Raw genomic sequence first — 26,956 nt, 5'->3', positions numbered from 1 at the left:
CTACACTTGGAAGAGTGGGAATAAATTAATTCTAGTCAGCACAGCAGTTTTCAGTTCTTCCTATTTATTAGGACCTTACATGAAGACTCTTGCTCTGTGTTTCATCATGAATCCAACACATTTTAAAGGGGTAGTTAAAATTGATTCAATTAGAATTGTTATCATTTACTCACTCATTTTGTTTCAAACCTGTATGAATTTATTTCTTCTGTGGAGCACAAAAGGAGATGATAGGCAGAATGTTAGCCTCAGTCACCATTAATTTTCATGGCATTTTTCTCTCTCTCTATAGGCCTAATGAAAGTGAATGGAGGCTAGATTATAATGTGAGGCTCTCTGTCCCTAACATTTTGCTTAATGTTTCACAGAAGAAAGTCATATTTGTTTGGAAGGACAGGTGAATAAATGGTGACAGAATTGTCTTTTTTTTTTTTTTAAGTGAACTATCACTTTTAAGGACAATATAAGAATTAGGGATGGGCATTTGAGTAATTTTTAGTCGAATACTCTAACCCACAAAAAACGAGTAATCGATTACCCGTAAATTAAAGTGGTAGTTAAAGATATCAAGTATGACGCATACATTATATGTATATATATTTTTTTATTCACAGATGTTACTAAGAATGGTTTCAAAATAAGCTAACTTCAACAAACTATGCTTTAAAAAAAAAAATGAAATTAACAATATACATTAATAAAAAAAATTGAAAAAAGAAATACAAATAACAGTAAAAACATTTGCACTAACCTGGAGCTTACATAGAAACCAATACTGACGGCATTAGGATACTGCAAAATGTATATAAACTGAGTCTACATAAAAAGGCTATCACATTTATTTATAATTTGACATGTTATTATTCAGAAAGAAGTGGTAAAAGTTTTTTTTTTTTTTTTTTTTTTAAATGCACTCTGCCCGTGTTCAGGTATGTAACACACATGTTGGTCTAATAAGCTTCCGGGTTTCTTTTACCACTTCACATTTCCTTTCAACAATAAATACTGATCTTTGTCCTTTGGTATGCATGAATCCAACAAGAACCAAATAGCAATAGAGTAGAATTCAATAAGAATAAAATGTTTACAAGTATTGCCACACTCTGCTTTGCTTGAAAGCACACAAAGTGTCATGTCTCCTTTCATCCAACACCTCAACAACACAATGCCCCTCAGTGTACTCAATTGTAACTGCAAGGTTTGGTCAGAGGGAAAGTACAGGATTAATCAGCGTTGCCCAAACCAGGCAAATGCGCAAAGGACAATCAATTTGCAATATTTGAGTAGTGTTTTTAATAGTTGATGAGCTGATGCAAAACAATTTCTTGATTAGTCGATTACATTTTGGTGCTTAATGAAGTTCATTTTGATATAGAGACACACTGTAATTGATACATACAACATATGGGCGATACTGAATGTTTTCTATTTTCTAAGGCATAACTATTTAAACAGCAGCCATATTATATGCCACATACTCTTCATAGTCACAATAAGAGCTAAAACTAAGACAGTGCAGTAATTCTGTGAAATCAAGGGCATTTTTTGTTAGCTTGAACGCATTACACAACCTGTGGTGAAGTGTATGTTTAAGAAAGAGAACGGAGCAGACATTGTGGCCAGCCATACTTGACACCTGCTACCAAAAAGTAAACGAATCCAGATTCCCTGCTACTACTAATCAGCCTCAGCTTTGTTTTATGCTTTCACCAAATTAGATTGTGCTGCAGCTGGTACGTCTAGCCCGCTTCAAAAGCTCTTTGACAGCATGGCTTTTTCTGTCGCAGTTTTAGCAGATTTGCATTGTTGCCTGGGGGCTTTGCTATTAGGGTTGCATGGACAGATGCGGAGGGATCCAGGTTTTTGAACATAAAATGAAAGAATAATGGACTTTAGTCAACAGTGGTTGCTTTCTTTTTTTACATTTAAAAGTTGTCTAATATTTTCACTTGGGATGCACCGAAATTTCTGAAATGAATTTCACTGAAAATAGCATAAATTGCTATTTTCGGCTTTTGATTGAAAGAGATAAAAGTCCTGAATTCTTGGTCAAAGATATGAACAGAAACTGTTATTTCAAAGGGATAGTTCACCCCAAAATTAAAATGATCTCATCATTTACTCTCCCCAGTGCCATCCCAGATGTTCATGACTTTCTTTCTACTGTTGAACTCAGAGGCTTTTAGAAGAAAATCTCAACTCTGTTGCTCCATACAATGCAAGTGAATGGTGATCAGAATGGTGACTCAGAAGTAAACAATTGTAATGAAAAGGATTAAATATTGATCTGTTTCAATATTGATCAAAGCGATCATATAGCTTTAGAAGATTAATTTAACTTCTAGAGTTGTTTGGATTACTTTTAGTATGACTGTCTGTGCTTTTAGGAGCTTTAAAGTACTGATCACCATTGGCTTTGCATTGCATGGACCTACAGAGCTGAGATATTATTCTAAAAATCTTCATTTGTGTTCAGCAGAAAAAGTCATGCATCTTCGATGACATGAGGGTGAGTAAATGAGAATTTTCACTTTTGGGTGAACTATCTCTTTAAAATCCGATAACCAAAACACTCGCATGGATAAAAAGTAGTGCCCGACCGATATATCGGTCGGCCGATATTAGCCTTTCACCGATATATCGGTATCTGCGTATATTTTACCGATATGTGCAGATATGAAAACTTTTTTTCAGAACATATAATGCAGAAAACAATGCTTTAGAATTGGTGTCATTACGTAGTTTGTCCAGCAGAGTGCGCTCTGACTCTGACGGTGGCTCTGCAGACAGAGTTGAGCAGTCTCTTCTCGGTAAGCTGCTAACTAGTTTGTGAAATACATATTGGAAAGTTATTAAACAATGACCCCTTTATTTTCCCTTTTCAATATAACTAATATAACGTTAACCCTGTTCCTGACAACCATGTCACTCATATCTGTTTGCTGTTAGCCAGCTATAGTTTGTCAGTGCAATAAGTAATGTAGCAGATTGAAAGGTAAATATCAGAGCATCTTTTTGCAGCTCAGCAGACAACAGTGCAGTGGTGGATTGTGTCTGTTGAGTGTTGATTTCACGCCGTGTTGTTACCTAGTTGGTGAGACGCAATGCTTGTCCATCTTTTACTTTCCGTGACAATGAGCTTATAGCTAACTAGCTAACCATGTAGCTACTTTCATTGCTTGTCAGCTGAGTGGAAGCTAATGTGTAAACATGTATTCATCAAACTGTTTTGTTCAGGATTCACAGTTTGGTACCCCCTCCAACCGAACAATTCCAGTCGTTGCATTAAAGTTTCCCCTGAACTTGTATAGCAGAATATGGTGCAACACAGCTGCCGCTGTTTATCTCTTGTCTCGGCAGGTGTAAATGCTGCTTGTTTTACAAACTGCCAGTAATTGACTGGCAGTATTAAAATAGTCAGTATTTGACTGATACTAAACAGTACTGATGTTTATTTAGCTATTTTATTTTTTATTTATTCTTTATTTTAATGGTCTGCATTTGACTGATACTAAACATACAGTACTGATGTTTATTTAGCTATTTATTTTATTTGTATTCTTTATTTTAATGGTCAACATTTGACTGATACTAAACATTACTGATATTTATTTAGCTATTTATTTTTATTTATTCTTTATTTTAATGGTCTGCATTTGACTGATATTAAACTGTACTGATGTTTATTCAGCTATTTATTTTATTTGAATTTATTATTATTTTAATTGTCAGCAACTGACTGATGCTGAACATACAGTACTGATGTTTTTTAAACTATTTATTGTATTTTTTATTTATTCTTTATTTTCTCAGTGTTCATTTCTAGAATTTGTTGACAATGTATAATAATAATAATAATAATAATGTAAAATATTCTTTGACACAAATATTTGTTTAAGAAAGCAGCCTTCTGAATACCTTTGCATAGGCATTTCGGTGCAGAATCGGTGAACAATCCACATAGAAAAGGTCTGTTTTCATTCCAGCTCAAAAATTAACTATATCGGCCACCATTTTGGTAATCGGTGAATTTCCCCCCTCTAAAATCGGTATCGGTCTCAAAAATCACATATCGGTCGGGCTCTAATAAAAAGCATTGTTTATGTTGCACATTAAAGTCCACATCCCCAGAAGTGAAGTGAACTCTCTTGGTTATTAGCACATTAATAAAAAAAACGCTTTGCAGTTCTTTGATGATGTGTTATTTTGAGTCATAGCCATTCCTGTCAAGCACCAGTATGACATTACAGTAGCATAAAATCACCATTAAAATGTTCATTATGACACGTGCATTTTATTCGAAGTCTCTTAAAGCCATACAATAGATTTGTGAATAGCAAAAGATGAGTAATTATATCTTCTGCATGCGTAGCAAGCTTGAGTGAATGAGTGCTACTCTGTTGTTGACGACACTCATAGCACGTGCATGCATGACAAGTTCTTCCTGGAATGATCCACCAAAATAAAAGACAGATGGTTTTAAAGTTGAGAAATTATAACTGAAATGCTGTTATTGTATAATAACTTTATAATCATTTATTATTATTATTATTATTATTATTATTTAATTACAATAATATTTAAATTGACCGAGTAATGTGATATCACAAGAAAAAATGAACACAAAATAGATCCACTAAATAATCCATTCCCAATTCCAGGTCCACATACAATGTGGGTGAAAAATGTGCCAATAAAACTGGCTTCATGTTCACTGAAGATGTTCTCTGGAATTACTGTTAATTTTGCTGCTGCATTGTACTGTACAGTAGTTAACAATAGTTTTCTTAATAGTCTAGACATTTTTTATTAGTTCTTCTGTCTTCTCTTTAAAATCTGTTTTAAAATAGAAAGTGTATTTACATAAAGTGGTTTCAGTGTACCCCTAATAATAACATTTAGAATGTGTTCAATTATTCTGGACAAAGTCTAATTTAAAATGATCCTTTTCTGTTTTCGGTTGTGGCCAAGAATTTTCATTTTGGTGCATCACTAATTGCCACATTTTCTTATTTTGTATTGGAGAATGAAACAGTATGTGGTTTAAGTGATTCTACAGAGTTTGACAAATTGTCAGTTACTAGTGATGAGAGGAAAGTCACTTGTGACATCATTTGGTCTTCCTCGCTTTTTATCTCGTTGATGTTCTCAGATGGTATAACACATGGTAAAGCAGATGCGTGGGGGGGCGATTGCTGCTTTGACCTCTTGGTCTTCCATTTTGATGCTAATACCTATGGTTTTATGAAGGACCTCTCAGTGGGGGGCACTGGACTGAGAATAAACTGCATCATACAGCCACCCCTCCCCCTGCGCACTCCTGTCCGATCCTGGCACCCAGATTCCTGCAGCCTTAATGCAGGCCTGAATAGGCAGGCGGCCACTGGTGCTGCGCATTGTTTGGGGTGTCCATTGCTGCCTGTGCTGTGGCTCTGAATGCCTCCATTGAGGGGCCCATATGCGCTCTGGGGCTTACGGCTGTCTCCTGGAACCTGCCTGCTCACATAGTCATAAACTGATCTCTGAAATGGCACCAAAGCTTGTGTTGGTACACTGGAATTGCCTGCATGATCAGGTGACTCGTTGACGTGCAAAACATTCTGTGGAGACTGGAAGATACAGAAGTAGGAGGAGGGAGGTAACGTGAGCCAGAACTGTGTGTGTGGGTGAAGAACTGCATTTTGCTCCTTTTTACCTCTAGCTAATACTGACTGGCTCATAGGTCATCTGTCATGGTCCATGTTTTGGTTTTGAGGGAAAAACAAGAATCATTCTATTCAAAAGCACCAGTTCTCATAGGTCATCATGTTTTTGTATCATATCCGCAGTTAAAAGAAGCTTTGTTTTGTATGTCCACGTGAGGTAAAGGCACCATGACTTTGGTGTGTGTGTGAGTCTTTCCGGCGGTACGTTCAGCTGCTTTCTGCTATTATTGTTGATAGGGCTGCAAGTAACAATTATTTATCACTAATCTAACAATTATTAGAACAATTATTCGACTATTTGGGTGATTATTGTTACTATTAATTATTAGCTCTTAACCGACGATTCAGCTTGTGCCCCGACTTAAAAGGTTGTATTAAATGCGCTTGCTAACAATAAAGAGTACAAAATCATCTTTTAAAAATACCTCTAAATGACATTCACTGAATGAAAAGAAAAAATACTTTTTATTAAGTTTAATTCAGTAAAACATCACTGCAAAAAATCTTATCAAGTGTTTTTTTTTTTCTTGATTTCAATTTAAAATCTTCTAAAAATCCTTAAAACAAGATACATTTACTTGAAGCAACATAAGGTATTTAGACTTGCTTTAAGAGAATGTATCTTAAATATAAGTGTATTTTGTATATAAGTGTATTTTTTCACTTGGTTATACTTCTGCGAGCGCGGTAAAGACAAAATACACTTATATTCAAGATCTATTCTCTAAAAGTAAGTCTAAATATCTTATATGCTGCTTCTCAGGGGAATGCATCTTTTTTTAAAGGATTTTTAGATATTTAAAAATATTTGTATTTTTAATATTATATTCAACATTCTCAGATAACGATTTTTTCTTCTGTAGTATAGCTGCTAAAGAAAATGTATGTTGTTTTTAAGTAGTTTTAGATATTTATATTGGAAAACAAGTCAAAACAAAAACAAATCAAAAACATATTTTGTTGCAGTGTATAATGGGGCGAAGACTACCCTCTTACCTTTTTGCTCACTTCAATCCATCTTTAACTCACAAAAAACAAACTCTCTCTCTTAATAAAGATGAATATTGGCAATTTTCTTCACAATAAGAAATGCACAGTGACACATACTGTAAGTCGCGAGCCATCGTGTTATAATCTAGCTGCAGCAAGTGTGCATGCTCAAGGTGATGAGCGACCCAGCGACAGAGGGTGCATCAGCCGGGTACAGTTTCAATCTCTCCCCCTTAGATCAGGACACTTCACGCAACTCATAGAAAAGGCGCTGACCGCACAGAGAAATGCCAGTTTCATTAGAGGAACTCCATCATTAGAGTTTAATGTGATCTCATGTTAAGTTAAATTACATCAAACGACTATTCGACAACTAAATTTTTTGTCGACGTTGTCGATAATGTAGACTAATTGTTTCAGCCCTAATGGTGGATTAGAGCAAGTGTGTGTGGGCAATCTCATTCCCTGATATACCCACTGAATGGAGATTAAACATAAGTCTCACGCAATCATGGTAGGTTTTTGCACATTGAGATTAATCGCAAAATATTAATCCCCACAAGGCGTCCATCCGAGGAACAGTAATTTTCCACTCGGCTTCCTATAAGGATACTGGGGACTTTTTGTTTTACACAAAGGTAAACAACATTTTCTGAATGAGGACCAAGGCTCACCTTAACAAATCGGTTCATGTATCACTGTCTGTTTTTGATTGTATTTAGGCTTATCCGTGGCTCCTCACACTTAAGGGAATGTTTCTTTGTCTTTCAACAGGACAAAATGCCTCAAACACCACCGTTTCCAGTGGTGTATGGGTCCAATGGCTACAACAAGAATCTCTGTAAGACCAAGGAAGAGGAATACGGGGGCCTGTATTACCATGACAACAACCTGGTGTCAGGATCCTTGGAAGCTCTTATTGAGCATTTGGTCCCCACTGTGGCATACTATCCTGATGTGAGTGTACAGAGTGTCAAAAGCACTTAAACTGTTTCCTGACAAATGTTGCATTACAATGTTGTTGTCTTTTTGACATAACACTGAGACCAAAATAGAGAGAGACTGATACTCGGTTTGACTGATATTTACACTTTTCCACTTAATCGGTTATTGGTTCTTTAATATCGGGTTTACCGATAAAGTTGGAACAAAAGACTTTACATTTTAAATATTAAGTGAGAGGCTTTGAACAAGTGTACAGTATATTGCAACTAAAACTAGTCAAATTGATTCTTTATAGACTGTATGCAATATTAGTTTTGTACAGCAGTTCACTAGAGGTTAGTAATAAATGATTAATTTGTTAATGTGCCTAAAAGCTGAAATAAAACAAGAATTAATAATAGATTATGCATATCATTATCAGACACACAAATAATCAAAATCGTATTGGTCAAAAACAACAATATCAGTTGATCTCTAGACCAAAACTAATGTGAACAAAGCTTCCTTACAACTGATCTCTACCTGTTAATCAGCAATATAACTAGCAGATCTAACTTCCAGAACTAAATTTGTATATCTGAGAATTGTATATAGTAAACATTTGTTGGTTTCTTACCGTTTAGTAGCTCTATTTAGAATTAAAAATGGTGATAATAATGATTTGTTACTTGGACCTACTGTTGATCTTATTTTTATTAACTCGCAGAGGACGTACATCTTCACATTCCTGTTCAGTTCCCGTCTCTTCATGCACCCATATGAGCTGATGTCCAAAGTGTGCCATTTGTGTGTGGACCAGCAGAGACTCAGTGATCCTCAAGCAGACAAGGTACAAACACAAATGCCAAGTGTATCATTACACTGAATTTCAGTCAACATGGTTTGCTCTGTCAAATGAGACAGACTTTAAGATATTCTGACTTCAACAACAAACTTGAAAGATCTGAGTCTAAAATTATGCCTCAAGACAAATAGTTTGCAATTACATTGTCATTTTTGCAAGCAAATGTTAATGATCTTTATCTGCAGGCAAGAATCAGGAAAATTGCTCCCAAGATTCTGCAGTTGCTGACTGAGTGGACTGAGACATTTCCCTATGACTTTAGGGATGAGAGGATGATGAAGAGTCTGAAAGAACTAACACATCGACTGAGTACTGGAGATGATGTAAGTCTGCCTTTGCCTAGTATTCTACAGCTAACATGTTGTATGTTAAAATAGTTCCATCTGAAACAATGTGCTTTAATTTCCAAGGAAACGAGGGCTAAAGGGTAACAATTTGTTTACTGTGTTCTAAATTAAGAGAGTCACCTGAAAGGTGTAAATGCTTGCGTCAAAGGCATTAGCATGTCTTTATGCCTTTAGTACAACTGTTAGCATTGACAAAGTAAAATGCCTCTGCATGAGTCTTTGCATGGCTTCTTTAAGATATTCAGATGGTTTAGATGTAGGATGTAACATATTGGGTGAGAAGAATGTCAACACCTGGGCAAAAGAGAGAAGAGTGCTCTTTTGTTTAGCCGCTTTTGTCTCCACTGGTGCTCTTCCACAGGCTGCATTTAAATAGTTTTATTAGCACTGACTCATATGTTATCCTGTTACTATTTTCGTCATTTCTGTTTGAGATTTTGATTATAATTTGTGCATTTAGGGTTCTTTTTAAAACTTGCGTAGATCACACTTGCAAGGCACAAGAAACAAAACGGCACTGTTTGATTGGTGTTTTGTGATTTGTATTTTTTCTATATCAGGCTGTGTAATGGCTTTATCGTCCCTCCATTACACATGTCTTTTTGACGTCTATCAGCCACAGCTGAGGATATACTTCCTTTTTAAATTTGTTCCCTCTAGTGGGAACACTTGATTTTGTTAGTGTACAGCAAGACTGGATGAAAAAGAGATTTGCTGGATCTAACTCTGCTCATTTCACGTGGTTTGCGAGCATTAGCATAATGACTAACAGGAGGTTGTTTGTTAGAATAGACAGTTGAAGATGGAGGACACTGATCCATCAGGTCCAAACAAATGCGATTTCAGTAACCTGAAAAGACAACCATTCACTCGTCCTCCGGTGACTCGTGGAGTAAATATATGTGTGACTATTGATCTGCTTAATCCTGGCATAGATGATCGATGACCTTCTGTGGCTCAGCTTAGCTCATGAAGGAAATATGTGCAGTGTTGTACCGCCTCCTCAATCAAGGGAAAGGGGTTGATAAGCTAATAAGCCCATACAGTTGAAGTCAGAAGTCATACACCTTAGCCAAATACATTTAAACCATGTTTTTCCACAATTCCTGACATTTAATCATAGAAAACATTCCCTGTCTTAGGTCAGTTATTTTAAGAATGTGAAATGTCAGAATAATAGTAGAGAGAATGATTTATTTCAGCTTTTATTTATTTCATCACATTCCCAGTGGGTCAGAAGTTTACACACACTTTGTTAGTATTTGGTAGCATTGCAAGTTGCTGGAATTTTGGCTTATTCCTCCAGACAGAACTGGTGTAACGGAGTCAGGTTTGTAGGCCTCCTTGCTCGCACACGCTTTTTCAGTTCTGCCCACAAATTTTCTATTGGATTAAGGTCAAGGCTTTGTGATGGCCATTCTAATACCTTGACTTTGTTGTCCTTAAGCCATTTTGCCACAAATTTGGAGGTATGCTTTGGGTCATTGTCCGTTTGTAAGACCCATTTTTGACCGAGCTTTAACTTCCTGGCTGATGTCTTGAGATTTTGCTTCAATAAATCCACATAATTTTCCTTCCTCCTGATGCCATCTATTTTGTGAAGTGCACCAATTCCTCCTGCAGCAAAGCACCCCACAACATGATGCTGCCACCCCCATGCTTCACGGTTGGGATGGTGTTCTTCGGCTTGCAAGCCTCGCCCTTTTTCCTCCAAACATAACGATGGTCATTATGGCCAAACAGTTCAATTTTTGTTGCATCGGACCAGAGGACATATTTCCAGAAAGTACGATCTTTGTCCCCATGTGCACTTGCAAACTGTAGTCTGGCTTTTTAATGGCAGTTTTGGAGCAGTGGCTGCTGCCTTGCTGAGCAGCCTTTCAGGTTATGTCGATATAGGACTTGTTTTACTGTGGATATAGATACTTGTCTACCTGTTTCCTCCAGCATCTTCACAAGGTCCTTTGCTGTTGTTCTGGGATTGATTTAAACTTTTCGCACCAAACTACATTCATCTCTATGAGACAGAATGCATCTCCATCCTGAGCAGTGTGATGGCTGCGTGGTTCCATGGTGTTTATACTTGCGTACCTTCAGGCGTTTGGAAATTGCTCCCAAGGATGAACCAGGCTTGTGGAGGTCCACAATTTTATTGTATTTTTTCCCATGATGTCAAGCAAAGAGGCACTGAGTTTGAAGGTAGGCCTTAAAATACATCCACAGGTACACCTCCAATTCAGTACACCTCATATCAGAAGCAAATTAGCTAATTGCCTAAAGGCTTGACATCATTTTCTGGAATTTTCCAAGCTGCTTAAAGGCACAGTTAACTTGGTGTATGTAAACTTCTGACCCACTGGAATTGTGATTATAGTCTATTAAAAGTGAAACAATCTGTCTGTAAACAATTTTTGGAAAAATTACTTGTCATGTACAAAGTAGATGTCCTAAACGACTTGCCAAAACTATAGTTTGCTGATATGAAATCTGTGGAGTGGTTAAAAAATGAGTTTTAATAAACTTCTGACTTCAACTGTATGTGCACTCAGAAGACAACACTGAAAGCTCTGAGGGTCAAACTTTCTTTGGGGTTTAACATTGTACTGTGGGTGGGAGTCAGCAGGGACTTGGCAATATGATAAAATATTGATTATCTGTGTTGCGATATGATAATATTGCGATTTGAAATTGATATTGTGGTCCTTAACTCAATTGTTTCACATTTATCTTAACTGGACTTCAGTGCTTTGCACAACAAGTGCTTGACTTCCTACTTGACTTCATCATAGAGCCATAGAAGTTGTGTATGTCAGTGTCGGTTTAAAAAAAAAAAAAAAATTGCATACCTTGGTTACCTTACTTAACATTACCGAAATTAGTGTTAAAAAGTTACTATAATACTGATTCATGTTGTTGCTCATGCAATATTAATACAGTACCATGAAGTAAAATATGACAATACTATAAAATACCATCCTCAGCCCCCTCTGTTGTACCCTATTCATGTCCTCTGTTCAAAATAAACTCAACAGTCTCTCTATGATCTTTACATTTGCTACGTGTCTGGTAGATTTGTGTCTGTGCGTACACAAGAACTGTCTTGCAGCACGAAGACTGTATTCGTTCAGACCATTAATCAATGTATTGTCTGTTATGTAATTCAGTAAGTCACTGTTTGTTTGTTTGTTTTCCAGCATGTAAATGACATGTACTCATAAGTGAATAGTGTTAATGAGTATCTATTACAGTAGAGCACGGACTCTTCATGTGACTGGGGATTCACAGCAGTCACAGCCACACAATAGACAATGGGTGTATTTATAGACAGACATGGGCATGTCTGAGATGAGTGTTGCACATTTTCAAATGTCCTCTCCAGTGCTAGGAGCCCATCATACGGTAACAAGGCCACTGCGGACTGGATTAGGGCATTAATGCTTTGACCTCTGCTGCCCTTCATTTGACTTAATGAGTTTGCCCGCAGTTGAGTAACCTGCCTTTGTTGACTTCTTGCTGGTAGTTGCATTGCAGATCTCTGGCTTTCGGTGGAGGATCCGAGAATAGGTGCTGTAACAACTGTTTCCAGACCACAGTTTGGTCCTCAGGCTTCTGGACAGCTTAGATTGTCATTATGCATGCGGTCTGCTGTATAGAAAAGGCTGAGAGTTGTGTAAATGTGCTTTGCACATTTGGACGCCTTTTGTACAAATGCTGCTTACCCCATTACTGCTGGAGAGCCTTCACCATTGACCTGGGTGTGGTGTCTCCATGCCAGAGATATCTGAGCTCTATCTGAGGTTGTGCCATAAGGACGGCTGTCGCACGCTTGTGCTATGTTTACAAGCAGTTTTCTTTTTAAACACAACTAGTGAGTAACCCCCCTGCTGCTTTAAAATGTCAGTCAGTTAATGGCAAAAACTCTTGCTAAAAATGTTTCATGTAATATATTTGTGTGGTGACAGACGTTTCATGACGTTGTAAGTTCTCGTCACCTTTTTCAGTACTCTTGGTTAAAAGTCTCTTGTCAAAGCATCAGTATTCCAAGTAAGGATACACCAATTCAAAATGTGTGTGCGATACCGATACTGCTAGCTTGGTGGTTCTGCTTTGTTTGTGCTACTTTGTTTAAAATAATTAAAAATTAATTACACAACTTTGAAAGACATTTAAATAATAACTTCATTCTCTATGTCTCTACATGTTTTCTATGTTTCAGAGTAACTGGTCTCAGTTATAAACAAAAGGCACATTATTAACTTCCTTATAAAGTGTTCTTCTACAAATTGCTTGCAGTTTTAAGTTTCAGCCACACGTCACTAGAGAGCAACCTTACGTACTGCAGGTTTAACATTTGTAACTTACGTTAACTGTTTGGCTCACATTAAATTGGTAAGATTTGACTGAATTCTGAATGATGAAGCTTGTGCTTTTTTAGATGAAGTGACCTCTGCTTTAGCTAAAACTAATCATATTCCTTGCTGTGTTGATCTTTAAGTTGAGTATAAGATTAGTTGTGCTAAAATGTTTAATGGTAGTTTCACCTCATGAAATTCTATCAGTGCAAAGCTTAAAAATGTCAACTATGCTGTCATTGTCACCCAGTTCTAAGTAATTCCACACGAGACATTTTCATTCACACAACACAAGTTGTAGGTTAATTGTCCGACATGTTTTCCACCCCCTTTTGACAGAAAATAATAATCAGGCCTGATCATCGGCTGTTTTTAAACAACTGGACGATGGCCAATATTGATGTTTGGTTGATTCATCGGTGCATCTCTAAATTTAAGTCTTGCATCTACACAATATGCTGGAATGCACAAGAATGCAGGATTTTCTGGGGCGGATGTTTTCACTAATGTCAGCGTTGAGCAATAGGGCTTGACCGCTGCTCTCCTCCTCTTATGCAACAGAAGTCCACAACTTGCTCTCGTTATTAGATAACACAAGATGATGGGGTTGAGTTACAAGGGAAATTAGGAGGCATACAGGACTCTTGGTCCTATTCGTGAATCTTTGAGGATGTGAATGAAGTAAGCTGCTCTTTTGTAATCCTGTATTAATTGTTTATGTAACATACTCAAGACCCTATCTTGAAACAATAGACCCTGTCAGCAGAAGTGCCATCATAGCTGACCAGTCATGAGGAAAAGGCTTTTTTCCACCATTATGTCCCTGAAAATCCAGAGATTTCTGTGTCACCACCACTGCCTGTTTCCAATGACAGCGTCATGGCATGAAATGTTTGCAGAGCAAATACTCCATGCATTTCCTCAGATTTCTTATCAGTGTGGGACACATTTAGTTTTCTTTTTTTTTCTTTTTTTTTTTATTAATGATTATTCAGTGGCACTGTATAATAAAAGCATTGTTGTAAGTCATGTCTTTCTCTCTCTGCAGCTCTACCGTAAGGCAGTGCATAAGATGACACAAACGCTGATCCGTAAGCTTGCCTCACTCGGCCAGTATGAGGAGGCCCTGGCCAAGATCAACGCCTCTGTGACCGACAGACTAACAGTGCTGAAGACCAAGCCTCAGTCCATCCAGAGAGACATTCTGACCATCTGCAGTGACCCCTTCACACTTGCACAACAGCTCACACACATAGAACTGGTGAGAGGAACTTCCTCAGTTTACATGACTTTACGTTCCTCTCCGCTAACCTAACAGTGGGGTTCGGATTGATTTATTTGCACAATCAATAATCTTACTTGTTGTTTAGAGATTTATGTTTTCAAGGTGAACATTTTGATTAACTTCAATGATTAAAGTTGATGTCAACTTTACATTGCAGGAAAGACTGAGCTACATCGGACCAGAGGAGTTTGTTCAGGCGTTTGTTCAGAAAGACCCTCTTGACAAGGTAACAGTCCCAACAAGGGCAACTAAAAATGCATCAAGTGCAAATGTTTAGTCTCGCCCTTGCCATAAAAAGCAAAAAATATACGACTCGGACAAATCAATGCTCAATATTTATGTTAACCGCCAGGGTCAACACGGTGTCACCTTTTTCACACAGTGATCGCAGCACATTCTTCACACCCATGTCCAATATATCTCCGTCCAAGTTTCCCTCCTCACGTTAAACAGTGTCCTTTTGTGGCCAAAGCCTAGCAACTAGCTTTCTCACAATAACCCTTCAAAAGTTTGCTCAACCCTGCCTCGCTAGAGAATGCCCATTTCTATTTGGCTGCTAGGCAACAGCCTATGGGAGGGCGTTATTGGTGTGATTTTTATTTTGTTTTGGTTGTCCTTTTACATGGCCGTGGCTCTCTGATGTTGTCCCTCAAAGGTAAAGCAATGTGGACTGGGCTTTGAGTGACGAACAGCGCAGTCAGACCAGAGGAATGCAAAGAATGAGAGGGTTAGAGTGACCCAAGCTTTCAGACGAGTGTCTGCACACATTCCATAAACGGACAATAGCGCAGGGCCCACTGTGCGTGGTGGGTCTCCAGGGCAAAGAAGCTCTTTGATTGAATGTGCATTGTTGGAGATCATCAGTCATCTTGGATTCCTTTGTTCTTGGGTTGGGAATGCACTGCACAGAATGAAGGAATCACAGATCACAGTTTGTGAAGTTCTATGAGATAATTTTAAAGAACAATTTTCTAGTCCGATAGTCAATTCATGCCAAACTTTTTTTACTGCTCAGATTTTAATTAAGCCATTTAAATAGCAAACTGGAAATTTGATAGGCGGATCATCATCTAGGCTCTTGACCAATCCAAAGCATTAATGCTACATGTAATCAGAATGATGTTGGTTGATCTATGGAATTTTGTTTCTTACAGAGATGTTTTAGTGATCACAAGAAAGCAAGTAACCTCGAGGCCTACGTGGAGTGGTTCAACAGGCTCAGCTACCTGGTGGCGACAGAAATCTGCATGGTAATTATCTGTTTTGATTACTTTGACTCATCCAACAACTTCAACTGCATGTAAATAAGTTGATGTACAATTAGAGATTCTGGTGTGATTTTTCCATAGTAGTTATAAAATGCATGTATTGCTTTAGATTTATATCATAAAGAGGTTCTAAGAATGTACTTGGACTTCAGTATGCATTGAAATCAGAAGTTATAAATATGTTAGCTGTTTGGTGTTAATATATGTCTTTGCTTTTTCATACAGCCTGTGAAGAAGAAACATCGAGCCAGAGTAATTGAGTTTTTTATCGACGTGGCACGAGAATGCTTCAACATTGGCAATTTCAACTCACTCATGGCCATCATTAGTGAGTGCTTTTACGTCGCTTGAAACACTGTGCTCCAGTTTCTTTAGTCACAGAAAAAACCTTTTGTTCTCTGCAAATCTGTTTGGATAATACAGTTGGCTGTTTTGGCAGGATTTGGTTTGCTTTTCTAATCCCTGCTCTTGTATGCTTAACACACACAGCAATGTAAAACCTCTTACACTCTGTGAGCATTTTTGTGTTCTGTATGTTTGTCATGCAGAGTTTTTTGTTTAGCTGTGCCTCAAGATTTACATTGATGAATCTTTGTCTTTAGTTGACTAGATAGCACTGTACCTCCATTATTTGATCTGTCCATTACAGATCAAGTGATAATCATGTATTTTTATCTTAAATATATTCCCCACATTGCATACTAAAAAAATGCCATGGTAAAAATCACTAAGATCAAATTTTTTCCCCATTCTGATGGTTGATGTGAACATTAACCTCCTGACCCGTATCTGAATGATTTTATGCACTGCACTGCTGCCACATGATTGGCTGATTAGATAATCACATGGATGATTGTTTGTGCCAGACGGGCTGGTTTGAGTATTTCTGTAACTGCTGATCTCCTGGGATTTTCACACACAACAGTCTCTTGAATTTACTCCGAATTGTGCCAAAAACAAAAAACATCCAGTGAGTGGCAGTTCTGTGGATGGAAATGCCTTGTTGATGAGATCAACAGAGATTGGCCAGACTGGTTGGAACTGACAAAGTCTATGGTAACTCAGATAACCGCTCTGTACAATTGTGGTGAGAAGAATATCATCTCCGAATGCTTTTCTGAGATGCAGGTTGGCGCTGTTTTGGAGGCACAAGGGGGACCTACACAGTATTAGGCAGGTGGTTTTAAAGTTGTGGCTGATCGGTGTATACATTGTGGTAGTATTTGTTGTTCTGCATTTAAAGGAATATCCCAGGTTCAATACAAGTTAAGCTCAATTGACAGCATTTAAATTACCACAGAAATTTATTTTGAGGCTTTTACAATAGAAGTGAATGGAGCCAATTCGTAAACATTAAAATACTCACTGTTTCAAAAGTATAGCCACAAAACCTCAACAATATGTGTGGTGTTAACATGATTGTATTGTCATAAAATCGCTTTCTAACCTTTCTTGTGTAAAGTTATAGCCAATTTTACAACTTCGTTCCCATGACGATGTAATGTAAACAAACCCTAAAATGACTAAACATGATGATTTAAACAACTTTACAGCTCAAATAACATGAGTATTAACAGAAGTATTAATGTTACTGCTTTTATAAAATTATAAGCTCCCTTTAAACCCTCAAAAAAAAATTGCCCCATTCACTTCCATTGTAAGTGCCTCACTGTAACCCTCTGTAACCCTTCTTAACTTGTATTGAACCCCAGAATATTCCTTTTAATTAATGCTGAGTTAAATTAAAAATATCATTGTATTACACTAATTTTGTAAAGTAATACAGTAAAAAATGTATTAAAATAATGAGAATCACCATTAAGACTCATTAGAATTACAAAAAACACAAGTAAAACATTCGGCTGCATTTCGCTAAAGAGCTAATAGTTCTAGGCTCTATTTTATTTATGGACATTAAAAACAAAACAAAAAAAAAACGTATTGAGTAAAATATGATCCGGACATGTTTTCGCGAGATTCACTCAGTGATGAGCTGTATTAATCATTCACTCCTTTAGTGGACTGAGTCTTCTGCTATCGTAAGCCCACCCAGTCCTGTGCCTTAGGCATTATGGCTAGAGGAACAGGGAGAGCAGGCAGCTGTTCAGCCTGTGTGAGTGTAAGCTTGAACGAGGGAGCAGCATCCCTCAGGCAGATGGTCAGCGCTGACCAATCCAATAGATTGAGTGAGGGATAGTGGGAGGGAAAGAGTGGAACCAGCTGGCCTTTTCCTGGTCATTCCCTGGAGACAAGCTCACAGGCTGGGGCTCTTACACAAGCCTCTCTCCCTGGAGATACAGGGCAGATATTAAAGTCACTGGAAGAGAACAAACAAGTCATGGGAAAGTTGATCACAGCCTGCCTATTTTTGTTTGGAAGCAGTGTGCATTGTGTGACATGAATAAAGTGTCCACACATGGCTAGCACTGGAATATCATTATCACTAGTATCATGTTATCATGCGTGGTGGTTCATCTCTGGGCCTGACACCTGTTAGTACAGACAAATTGTTAATGCTTATTGTAAAGGCTTAAAGAATCAGATAGGTATTTTCTAGATAGCGTTGCTGCTATTGTCCAGGCTTAAAGCTGTTGTATTTGGTAAAGAAAAGCACAGAAATTATATAAATCAAGTAAAGTGAATGAAATCAAATCAGGAGTAAAAACGGCAAATTAAATCAACTACAAACATCATGTGTCAGCCCTGCCTCACTAGAGAATGCCCTTTGCTATTCGGCCTCATTCTTTATAATGTTCCAAATGAGTTCTTAGCTTGCCTTGTCCATCAATTAATTCCCATGTTGCAAAACACAAAAGGGTAAATTTTAAAGACAATAGCTGTTGATAGTGACTCACTTTAATGTTTCAAAACAACCAAAAGTATAATAAAAGTAGTCCATGAGACTTGCGCGTCCTATTGCAAGTCTTCTGAAAGCACATCATTACTTTGTATAATGAACAGACTGGAATCATTCACTGTCAAATTAAATCATTGATGTCAACTCATAAAAAGCACTGAAACCAATGACCCCTTTTCCACCTGGTATTAAGATGCATTTCGAGTGATCCGATCACATCTGGTCAGCCCTAAATACAGGTCTAAACGGGGTCTAAAACATTTTGTGATCGGATCACAGAAACCACATATGAATGTGGTAAAAACCGCATGTGTCCATATCACATTTGAGGTGTAAACGCTAATCTGTACTGTATGCGTCCCGGTAGCAGTGAAGCGCCACCCCTCAACTATTCAATCAACTGCTGTGCTAAAATAGGAGTTAAAAATTTTGCCGTTTGAGCGGTTTAAAAGGAAATAACCGTTTGATCGGAACATTTTAAAAAGTGGATACATACACAATCACGAGCTTCGTGGATATTCTTTAATCAACACAGATGAGAAACACGATCTCCTGAAGCTCCTTTAATACAGGTAATAGACTAAAATAACAGATAATTCTGCTTGACATGTTGCGTTTGTGCTTACATTAAATTTCAACCGCATTTGGTGCGTTGCAAGTGAAATTTTTTTCCGTGCTTTGTCTTTTCTGGCTTTGTTGCGCTTTATTATCATGTAGTAACACTCTGATCTAGTGATTGATGTATGATGTCATGAAACAGACACCCTCCCCTCCAAATCCGAACACAAATGGGCACAGGAGAATCAAGTGACCAGGTGTAAACAGCGCTGTGTCTCGCTAGACCACATGTGATCAGATCACCCGAGACGCATCGTAATACCAGGTGGAAATGGGGCCAATATGGTGGCACACCAATAATACAAAATCTTATTGGTTCTTGTACGTCTCGTGACTAAATGTCAAATAATGGTCCTCCGCAAGTAACTTGCAATTTAATGTTTCAACCACAGATGTCAATAGTGTACCTTTTTAAAGCTGAAGTGTAACTTTTTCAGTGTTAAAATAATTTCTTCTCTCCCAGCTTAATATGCAGAGACAACTAAACGTAAGCCATGCATAGGTTAATTTTCTCAAACTGTATACTATGTCTGTGTGGCACTATAAAATTCCTGTATTTGTTTTGAGTGACCCGCTTAGACCCAACAATGTTACTGAACGGTTGGGGGTGTATTCCGAAAGTTGTTTGAAATCATTTATTTACATACATTACTTGCTTAATTACATTACATACTTAAGGTTTGATTTCGTGATTTCCAGATGTGAAAAAAACATGGATAATTATAAAATCTATAAAATCATGGAACAATCTATAGCGAATATACATTTTACTAGTTATGTTGAAGGTGAGAAATTGCTTTCTACAAGTGCAAACTCTGTCCAATTATCATAAAAGACTGGATAAGTCATGAAAATTAATTGGTGGAAGACAGTAGATTAGCAACATTCAAGCAAGACCCAGTGAAAAATTATTCTCACTGTCATCAGTACAGAAGAATCTGATTGGTTTATCTCACCCCTAATGATTTTTAGTCAACACCATGACCTCATCTGATCATTAGTGCTGAGTACACAAGACCTGCACCCTTGGTACTATAAGCTGACCTTATTGTCGAAGGGAAATTATGCCCCTGCTAATGCTATTGTCCCTGTAGGCTCATGGGCCTACTTCTCTATTGGTTATTGAGAATATGCACCTCTGGCAGGAAGCTGGGTGTCACAGTGTGCTGACCTAAGTCTGTTTCTGTGTGTGTCTAACAGCCGGAATGAACATGAGTCCTGTGTCGCGGCTAAAGAAGACCTGGGGCAAAGTCAAAACCGCCAAATTTGATATACTAGAGGTTTGTATTTCATCATCTTATCCATGACATCAATGTTGTCCTTAGGGATGGGTTAGGGTCATCCACCAACTGACTTTTAAAAAATGTTGTCTTAGCTTTAAAATTTTGCATTGTGTTCCTGTTTTAAGGGGATGAATTTTGAGATGCAACTTTTCAGATGGTTCTAGCATTGGTTTTAGCTTGCTTTTTCAGAATGTCATGTCTTGCGCCATGAGTGTTAAGATGCCATGTCAAGTAAAAAAACAAACCAATCTTTTAAAAAATATGACTCAAGACCTCTGTGCTCCATTCCGTTGTAATCCGTTAGGCTGTTTTTGAACAAAAATATGTCCTATGTAAACGGCAATTAGAAAAGCCCCATAGGAGTATGGTGTGTTCACCATACTCAAATGGGGCGTTTCCGATTGCTGATATTTTTGACTAGTAAATCAGCTTAAATATACAGGGGTCTTTTAAGACCATCTAGTCAACTAGTCATTCAGACAACCGACTGACTAGCTGTTTAATAAAATGTGGTTTTGCACATCCCTAGTTGTCCTGTTTAGCTTTACTTATCTCTGCAGAACATTGGGTGGGTATGACTCACTGTAGTGACTGCAGGGGCTATTGTGATGACATGGATGGGAATTAATTGTTGTTAATACTGTGCTGACTTGACACTTAACATGTAGTGTGGCATCTCTCCAGTGTTTTGGACTGTTGCTGTGTTAAGTGACCCACCCTGACTCATGCACACATGATGGCCAAACCCCAGACAATATGGAGACCAGTTCTTGCCAATTTTAGTCTCCAGTGGGCGAGAATTGTTGCTTTTGTGTCATTACTTTTTCTAAAACATGGCTATTCTCCCTTTGAGTGGGTGTAAAAATATTTGTAAAGCTTTTTAGCATAACATTTCAAAGGGGTTGAGACATTTTAAAGCTTTTATTTTGAGTCTACTCCCTGTGTTCACTGTCTAGAGGTGGTTTTATTTAGGTCTTGCTTTATCTTTAGACTGAAAAAGGCCTTGAACTGAATGACTTGTCTGTGCAATACACACAAACAGGGTTGCGTTAGGGTACTAACGAAGTATCACGATACCAAAAAAATTTAAACGGTACGATATCATCTTGTTGCTAATTTCGGTACCATATTACAGTATGCTGTCATTAGCAAAGTTATATTAGATTGTGACAAATTTGAGATGAAATCAATGACAATTTGAGAATAAAATAAAAAACTTCTGGATATGGCCAAGTGTGATCATTAAACAGCAGAAGGATGTAATTTAATTAAATATACTGTCACAATGAACAAGAGGTGCCGCTCTGCTTTGTCATCTGCTTCACTCACAAGTCCCACCCACGCACGCACGCGTGTGCACACACTTACGCAAACGCAACACTCACTGCTGGTTCTTAATTTTCATGCAGTGTTAACATAAATTAACACTTAAATGAACTCCAGTGTAGCTCAGAGATTTCAGCTCGAGAGTCGTGACGGGAGTATCCCAGCATTAATGGGAAGCTTGATATAAATAACCTGTCAAAAACTGGAAGATCTCAAAGGTCTGTCAAAATAAAAGTCCTGCTAACATGAAAGCTCTATTCAACTGGAAGCGTGAAAATGAAGACAGAAAAATATAACTACTGTATAAAAATGTCATATTCAAAAAGTAGCAATAATACTCATAATAATATTATATGGTTGTATTATTATTATTATCATCTGTAAACAATACCACAAATGCAAGTGTATTATCAGCATGTTGTGATTTTCATTAATACTGTGAAGCTTTGTTCTGCAGCATTTTATTTTACCAAAAATCAACTTGCATTTAAAAAACAAAATTAAATTACAGTTTATCATAGTGAAGTAATTATTATATTTTTATTTGATTAAAGCTGTCTGTATTAATTTGATTAAACACCATTTGATTGTAACATTTAATCAAAACATTTAACATGAAATCCATAAAAATTCAAACATAAAACGTAAAATATTTATCTGTGAGACTTTATGCAATTCTTTTAATCAAGGCATTTTCTGTGTAATTTCATAAAAAAATCTGGGTTTTTTTTTTATTTGTTGATTATAGCATCGATTTAATATTGATACCGAGGTACCAGGGCTGGTATTGTACCGAAGCCAATATTTTGGTATCGTAGCAATCGTACAGACAAACCTGCACATGGTTCAGTCTAGTCCTGGGGTTACAGCATTTTGATGTGTAAATAGGAACTGTATGCTTAGTCTTCAGGGAGGTTAAGCCTGTGGGCTCCATATCCACTTAGAACACGACACACAACTCTTTTTCTTTCTCTCTCTCTTACACAGACAATGGAAGGATTGAAGGATAAAAGGCTTAGAGAGCCTCTCGCCTTCTGAAGAATCAAAACTTTGAATGTCAAAGCTGCAGATATCCACATCTAGTCTCTAATAGGGGTTAACTTGCTTACCTGAGATAACTTTAGTTTTCATTCTCTTTTGTAGGGCTGGGTAAAAATATTAATTTTACGTTTAATCGCGATCTTAATTTGAACGATCCTGATATCAAATGTTAATGTATTATATCTGCTAAATAAATACCAATTGAACTGCATAGTTTGGGACCTGTTAATTTGTTTATTGAATATTTTCATAATGCACCAAGTTAGAAGTTTCCCTATATAATTTACAGCATTAGCAGAGAAAGATAATTTATTTTATATGTAAGCAAAATGGACATTATAACTGAAATATACCCAAATGAATCAAAATCCTATCCAAAATGATTCAAGAGCTTATGAAACAGAATCCAGTAAAATCTGGAAATCTGTTTACTGATACACAGCCCTGCTCTTCTGGGATACTTTTAAAACTAGAATGTGTTGTCTCACTCAGCTTCAAAGCTGCTTTAAGGTGACTGAGAACCATTGTGAACTTATCACCTGCAGGCAGAAAGTTTAATGACGTTTTAAATTAGATGAAATGGATAATCTTTCTTGGTTCCTCTGAAAGAATGTCTAATGCTGAATAGTAACTAGAGTGACTCATGTTGCCTTTGGTTAAATCAGTAGTTGTAACTGAAACATAACCATGTTGAATAGATTTTGTGATCATAATGTCAACATGTTTCGGGTCAAGTCCTGAGGTTGTTGTATGAACCTGCTTTTTTTTTCTTCTCTTCAGCACCAGATGGATCCTTCTAGCAATTTCTACAACTACAGAACTGCACTGCGTGGAGCCACGCAAAGATCTATAACTGCTCATAGTAGCAGAGAGAAGGTAAATTCACTTCAGTTCTGCTCTAAATTCTCTTGGCTTATGAGTTTTCTCACGCAAATCGTAGAAACATTGGTTTCGTAACACTGTTTGGCTTTGCATGCATACCAAAACAGATTTTGAAGTGTTTTGATCTGGACTGGCAAAAAACATAATGAGGGCAGTTATTGATGTGATAAAATCTGATTTGTGACGTAAAGTGAGAAGATGGCAATGATTGGTGCTTTTAAAGTAGCTGGAAAATAATGTGAACTGTAAAGGCAGTCTAGAAACTGAAGACCATCTAAAACTTTGCCTCTTGTGAACACTGTTATCGCCTCGTATTTACACTATACTGAGGTAGCGTCTGGTCTTTTTGGCTCAAAGTTATGTAATAACAAGATTAGAGGACAGTTGTGCCATATATGGGTTATACACAGAGGGCAAGATGTAAAACGGGACATTCTGTTTCCTTTGCAAAATATGCTCTGTTCTATTGTGGCAGTTGGCCAGCTAACAAAATGTTCTTAAGATGCTTTGTGTTTTCTGTGAGCAAACTGACCGAACAAGAACCGTCTCTGGCTAGTCACACTGCTAATGGAAAACTCGACATGGTTGATGTCATGGTTAAAATGTACAACTGTTAGAAGTGTTCTTGTTATTTTGGATGTGGTGTTTGTTGTTCTTAAGTTTCGTTTCGCACTTTGTTGTGCGCATTACCACATTTTATTGGTGAGACAGAATGTTCCCAAGCAACTATGGAATACTCAGCTTTCCGTGGGGGGGACGAGTTTGGTTTGTTTTTTTTTTTTACTCAAATGGCCCTGTCACTTGTTTTTCCCAAATCAGCTGTTTTCTCATTTAGCCTAGCTTTGTTTGTTTTCATGGAAAAGTATGCAAAAATGTTCCTCCTCCCTTAAAGATATTAATGAAATAAGTGTCCTGAGATATCTTACTGGTCTCTGTGACAGCTGTAGACTTTGTAAACAGCAAACAAAAATGTGTCTGCGGACATAGATGCTTTTCACCTGTCAATCATTTTGCTTGTTCTTATTTAAAGGGGATCATTGAGGCTATGATTCATAATATTTGTCAGTTGAGGGCTCTATTGTGCCACTGTTGAATTTGACAGACACAGGAACAAACAATGCTGCTGTTTTGCTTTGTTTTTGTCTCAGAATTTGAGGTGGCGTGGCTAATTCAACGGCACAGTCACGTGAAAGCTTCAGAACGCTAAAATCGTTTACAGCTCCTTTAACAGATATTAGGGCCAAAAATAAATGTATGTTCTGGGACAGGAATTTCCACCGTAAATAAATCAAATCCAAAATGCATTGCTGGCTTAATGTCTTTAACTCATCAACTTGACCATTCTCACTTTTGACTTATTAGTTTCCTAGTGGTTCCACTCATTTTTAGGCTCATTTTGAGAGTGGTGGTCAAATTAGTTGATGAAATAATGTTATCATATTTAATATGTAATTTTGGTTTTTATTTCTATAAACAATCCAATAATATATTTATTAATTTATGGGCTTCTTAAATGGAAATTTTAAATTAGAAAAATTGAAAAGGCACTTTCTGATTTTCCATTTTGGTACATCACTATTTTCCATGTCTGTTGTGCATTTGTGTATCACAGCTTTAATGAGAAACAGGTTGTAGTTTTGCCTTTGTTTTTGTGTGTGTGTGTGTTGTGAATACTGAGGTGACATCTATATTTAGAGCCACCTTTGTTTGTAGGCATTTCGTGTTGTAGCAGAACTTGCTTCTATATGTCAAATCAAATCACTTCTATTGTCACACAACCATAAACACAAGTGCAATAGTGTGTGAAATTCTTGGGTGCAGTTCCGAGCAACATAGCAGTCGTGACAGTGATGAGACATATACCAATTTACAATAAACATCAAATTTACACAACTCAATTTAAAATCTAATATACACATAATTACACACAACACAATATACAAATAATAACATACAATGTACATTATACAATACACACAATATAGAATACACATTATACAATAATAAAATAGTATATATAGTATATATCAAATGTACGGTAGGTTGTATTGTACTGTATTGACATTAAGGCTGTCAGTTGATAGTCAGTTGCCAGTGTGTTGTTAAGAGAATATAATTTATGACAGTCCAGTGTGAGATAATAAGATTAATAAAGTGCAGTGCTGATGTATATTGATCGTGAGAGATCAAGAGTTCAAAAGTCTGATTGCTTGGGGGAAGAAGCTGTCATGAAGTCGGCTGGTGCGGGTCCTGATGCTGCGATTACGCCTGCCTGATGGTAGTGAGAGCAGCCCATGGCTCAGGTGGCTGGAGTCTCTGATCCTCCGAGCTTTTTTCACACACTGCCTGGTGTATATGTCCTGGAGGGAGGGTAGCTCACCTCCGATGATGTGTCTGGCAGTTCGCACCACCCTTTGCAGGGCTTTGCGGTTGTGGGCAGTGCTATTGCCATACCAGGCAGTGATGCAGCCAGTCAGCATGCTCTCTACAGTGCTGGTATAGAACCGTGTGAGGATGTGGCGGTTCATTCCAAAATTCCTCAGCCGTCTCAGGAAGAAGAGGCACTGATGAGCCTTCCCAACGGCCTCAGTGTGGACGGACCATATGAGTTCCTCAGTGATGTGGACACTCAGGAACTTGAAGCTGCTGACTCTCTGCACTGGTGCTCCATTGAAGCTCTTTTGTCTTACTGACGTTGAGGGAGAGGTTGTGCTCCTGACACCAGTGTGTCAGAGTGTGCACCTCCTCTTTGTAGGCTGTTTCATCATTGTCAGTGATCAGACCTACCACCGTCGTATCATCAGCAAACTTAATGATGGCATTGGAGCAATGTGTTGCCACACAGTCATGTGTGTACAGGGAATACAGGAGTGGGCTAAGAACACAGCCCTGCGGGGCTCCAGTGTTGAGGGTCAGTGATGAGGAGATGTTACTGCCCATTCTAACCACCTGGCGTCTGCTTGACAGGAAGTCCAGGATCCAGCTGCACAGCGAGCTGTTTAAGCCCAGAGCCCGGAGGGCACAATGGTGTTGAATGCTGAGCTGTAGTCTACAAACAGCTTTTTCACATGTTCCTTTTTTCCAGGTGGGAGAAAGCAGTGTGTATTTTAGATGCAATGGCATCATCAGTGGAGCGGTTGTTGCGGTTACCAAACTGCAATGGGTCCAGTGATTGCGGCAGCACAGAGCAGATATAATCTCTGATTAGTCTCT

At 37.7% G+C, this 26,956-nt stretch overlaps 1 protein-coding gene across 2 annotated transcripts in view; it reads left to right on the top strand.

Moving 5' to 3' along the window:
- Positions 1-26,956, top strand: part of LOC127429585 (ras-GEF domain-containing family member 1B-A) — a 35,748-nt gene that overhangs the window by 1,845 nt on the left and 6,947 nt on the right. For both annotated transcript variants that reach the window (XM_051678711.1, XM_051678717.1), the window contains exons 2-10: positions 7,470-7,652; positions 8,347-8,469; positions 8,670-8,807; positions 14,232-14,444; positions 14,626-14,694; positions 15,623-15,718; positions 15,962-16,064; positions 20,412-20,491; positions 23,642-23,737. In XM_051678711.1, coding sequence (XP_051534671.1) covers positions 7,470-7,652; positions 8,347-8,469; positions 8,670-8,807; positions 14,232-14,444; positions 14,626-14,694; positions 15,623-15,718; positions 15,962-16,064; positions 20,412-20,491; positions 23,642-23,737 — 1,101 coding nt within the window. The remainder of the gene's footprint in view (positions 1-7,469; positions 7,653-8,346; positions 8,470-8,669; positions 8,808-14,231; positions 14,445-14,625; positions 14,695-15,622; positions 15,719-15,961; positions 16,065-20,411; positions 20,492-23,641; positions 23,738-26,956) is intronic.

Source organism: Myxocyprinus asiaticus, chromosome 3 (assembly GCF_019703515.2).
Source record: "Myxocyprinus asiaticus isolate MX2 ecotype Aquarium Trade chromosome 3, UBuf_Myxa_2, whole genome shotgun sequence".
Classification (NCBI taxonomy): Eukaryota; Metazoa; Chordata; class Actinopteri; order Cypriniformes; family Catostomidae; genus Myxocyprinus; species Myxocyprinus asiaticus.
Note: the sequence above shows the minus strand (reverse complement) of the source record. Positions and strands in the feature narration are given on the sequence as shown.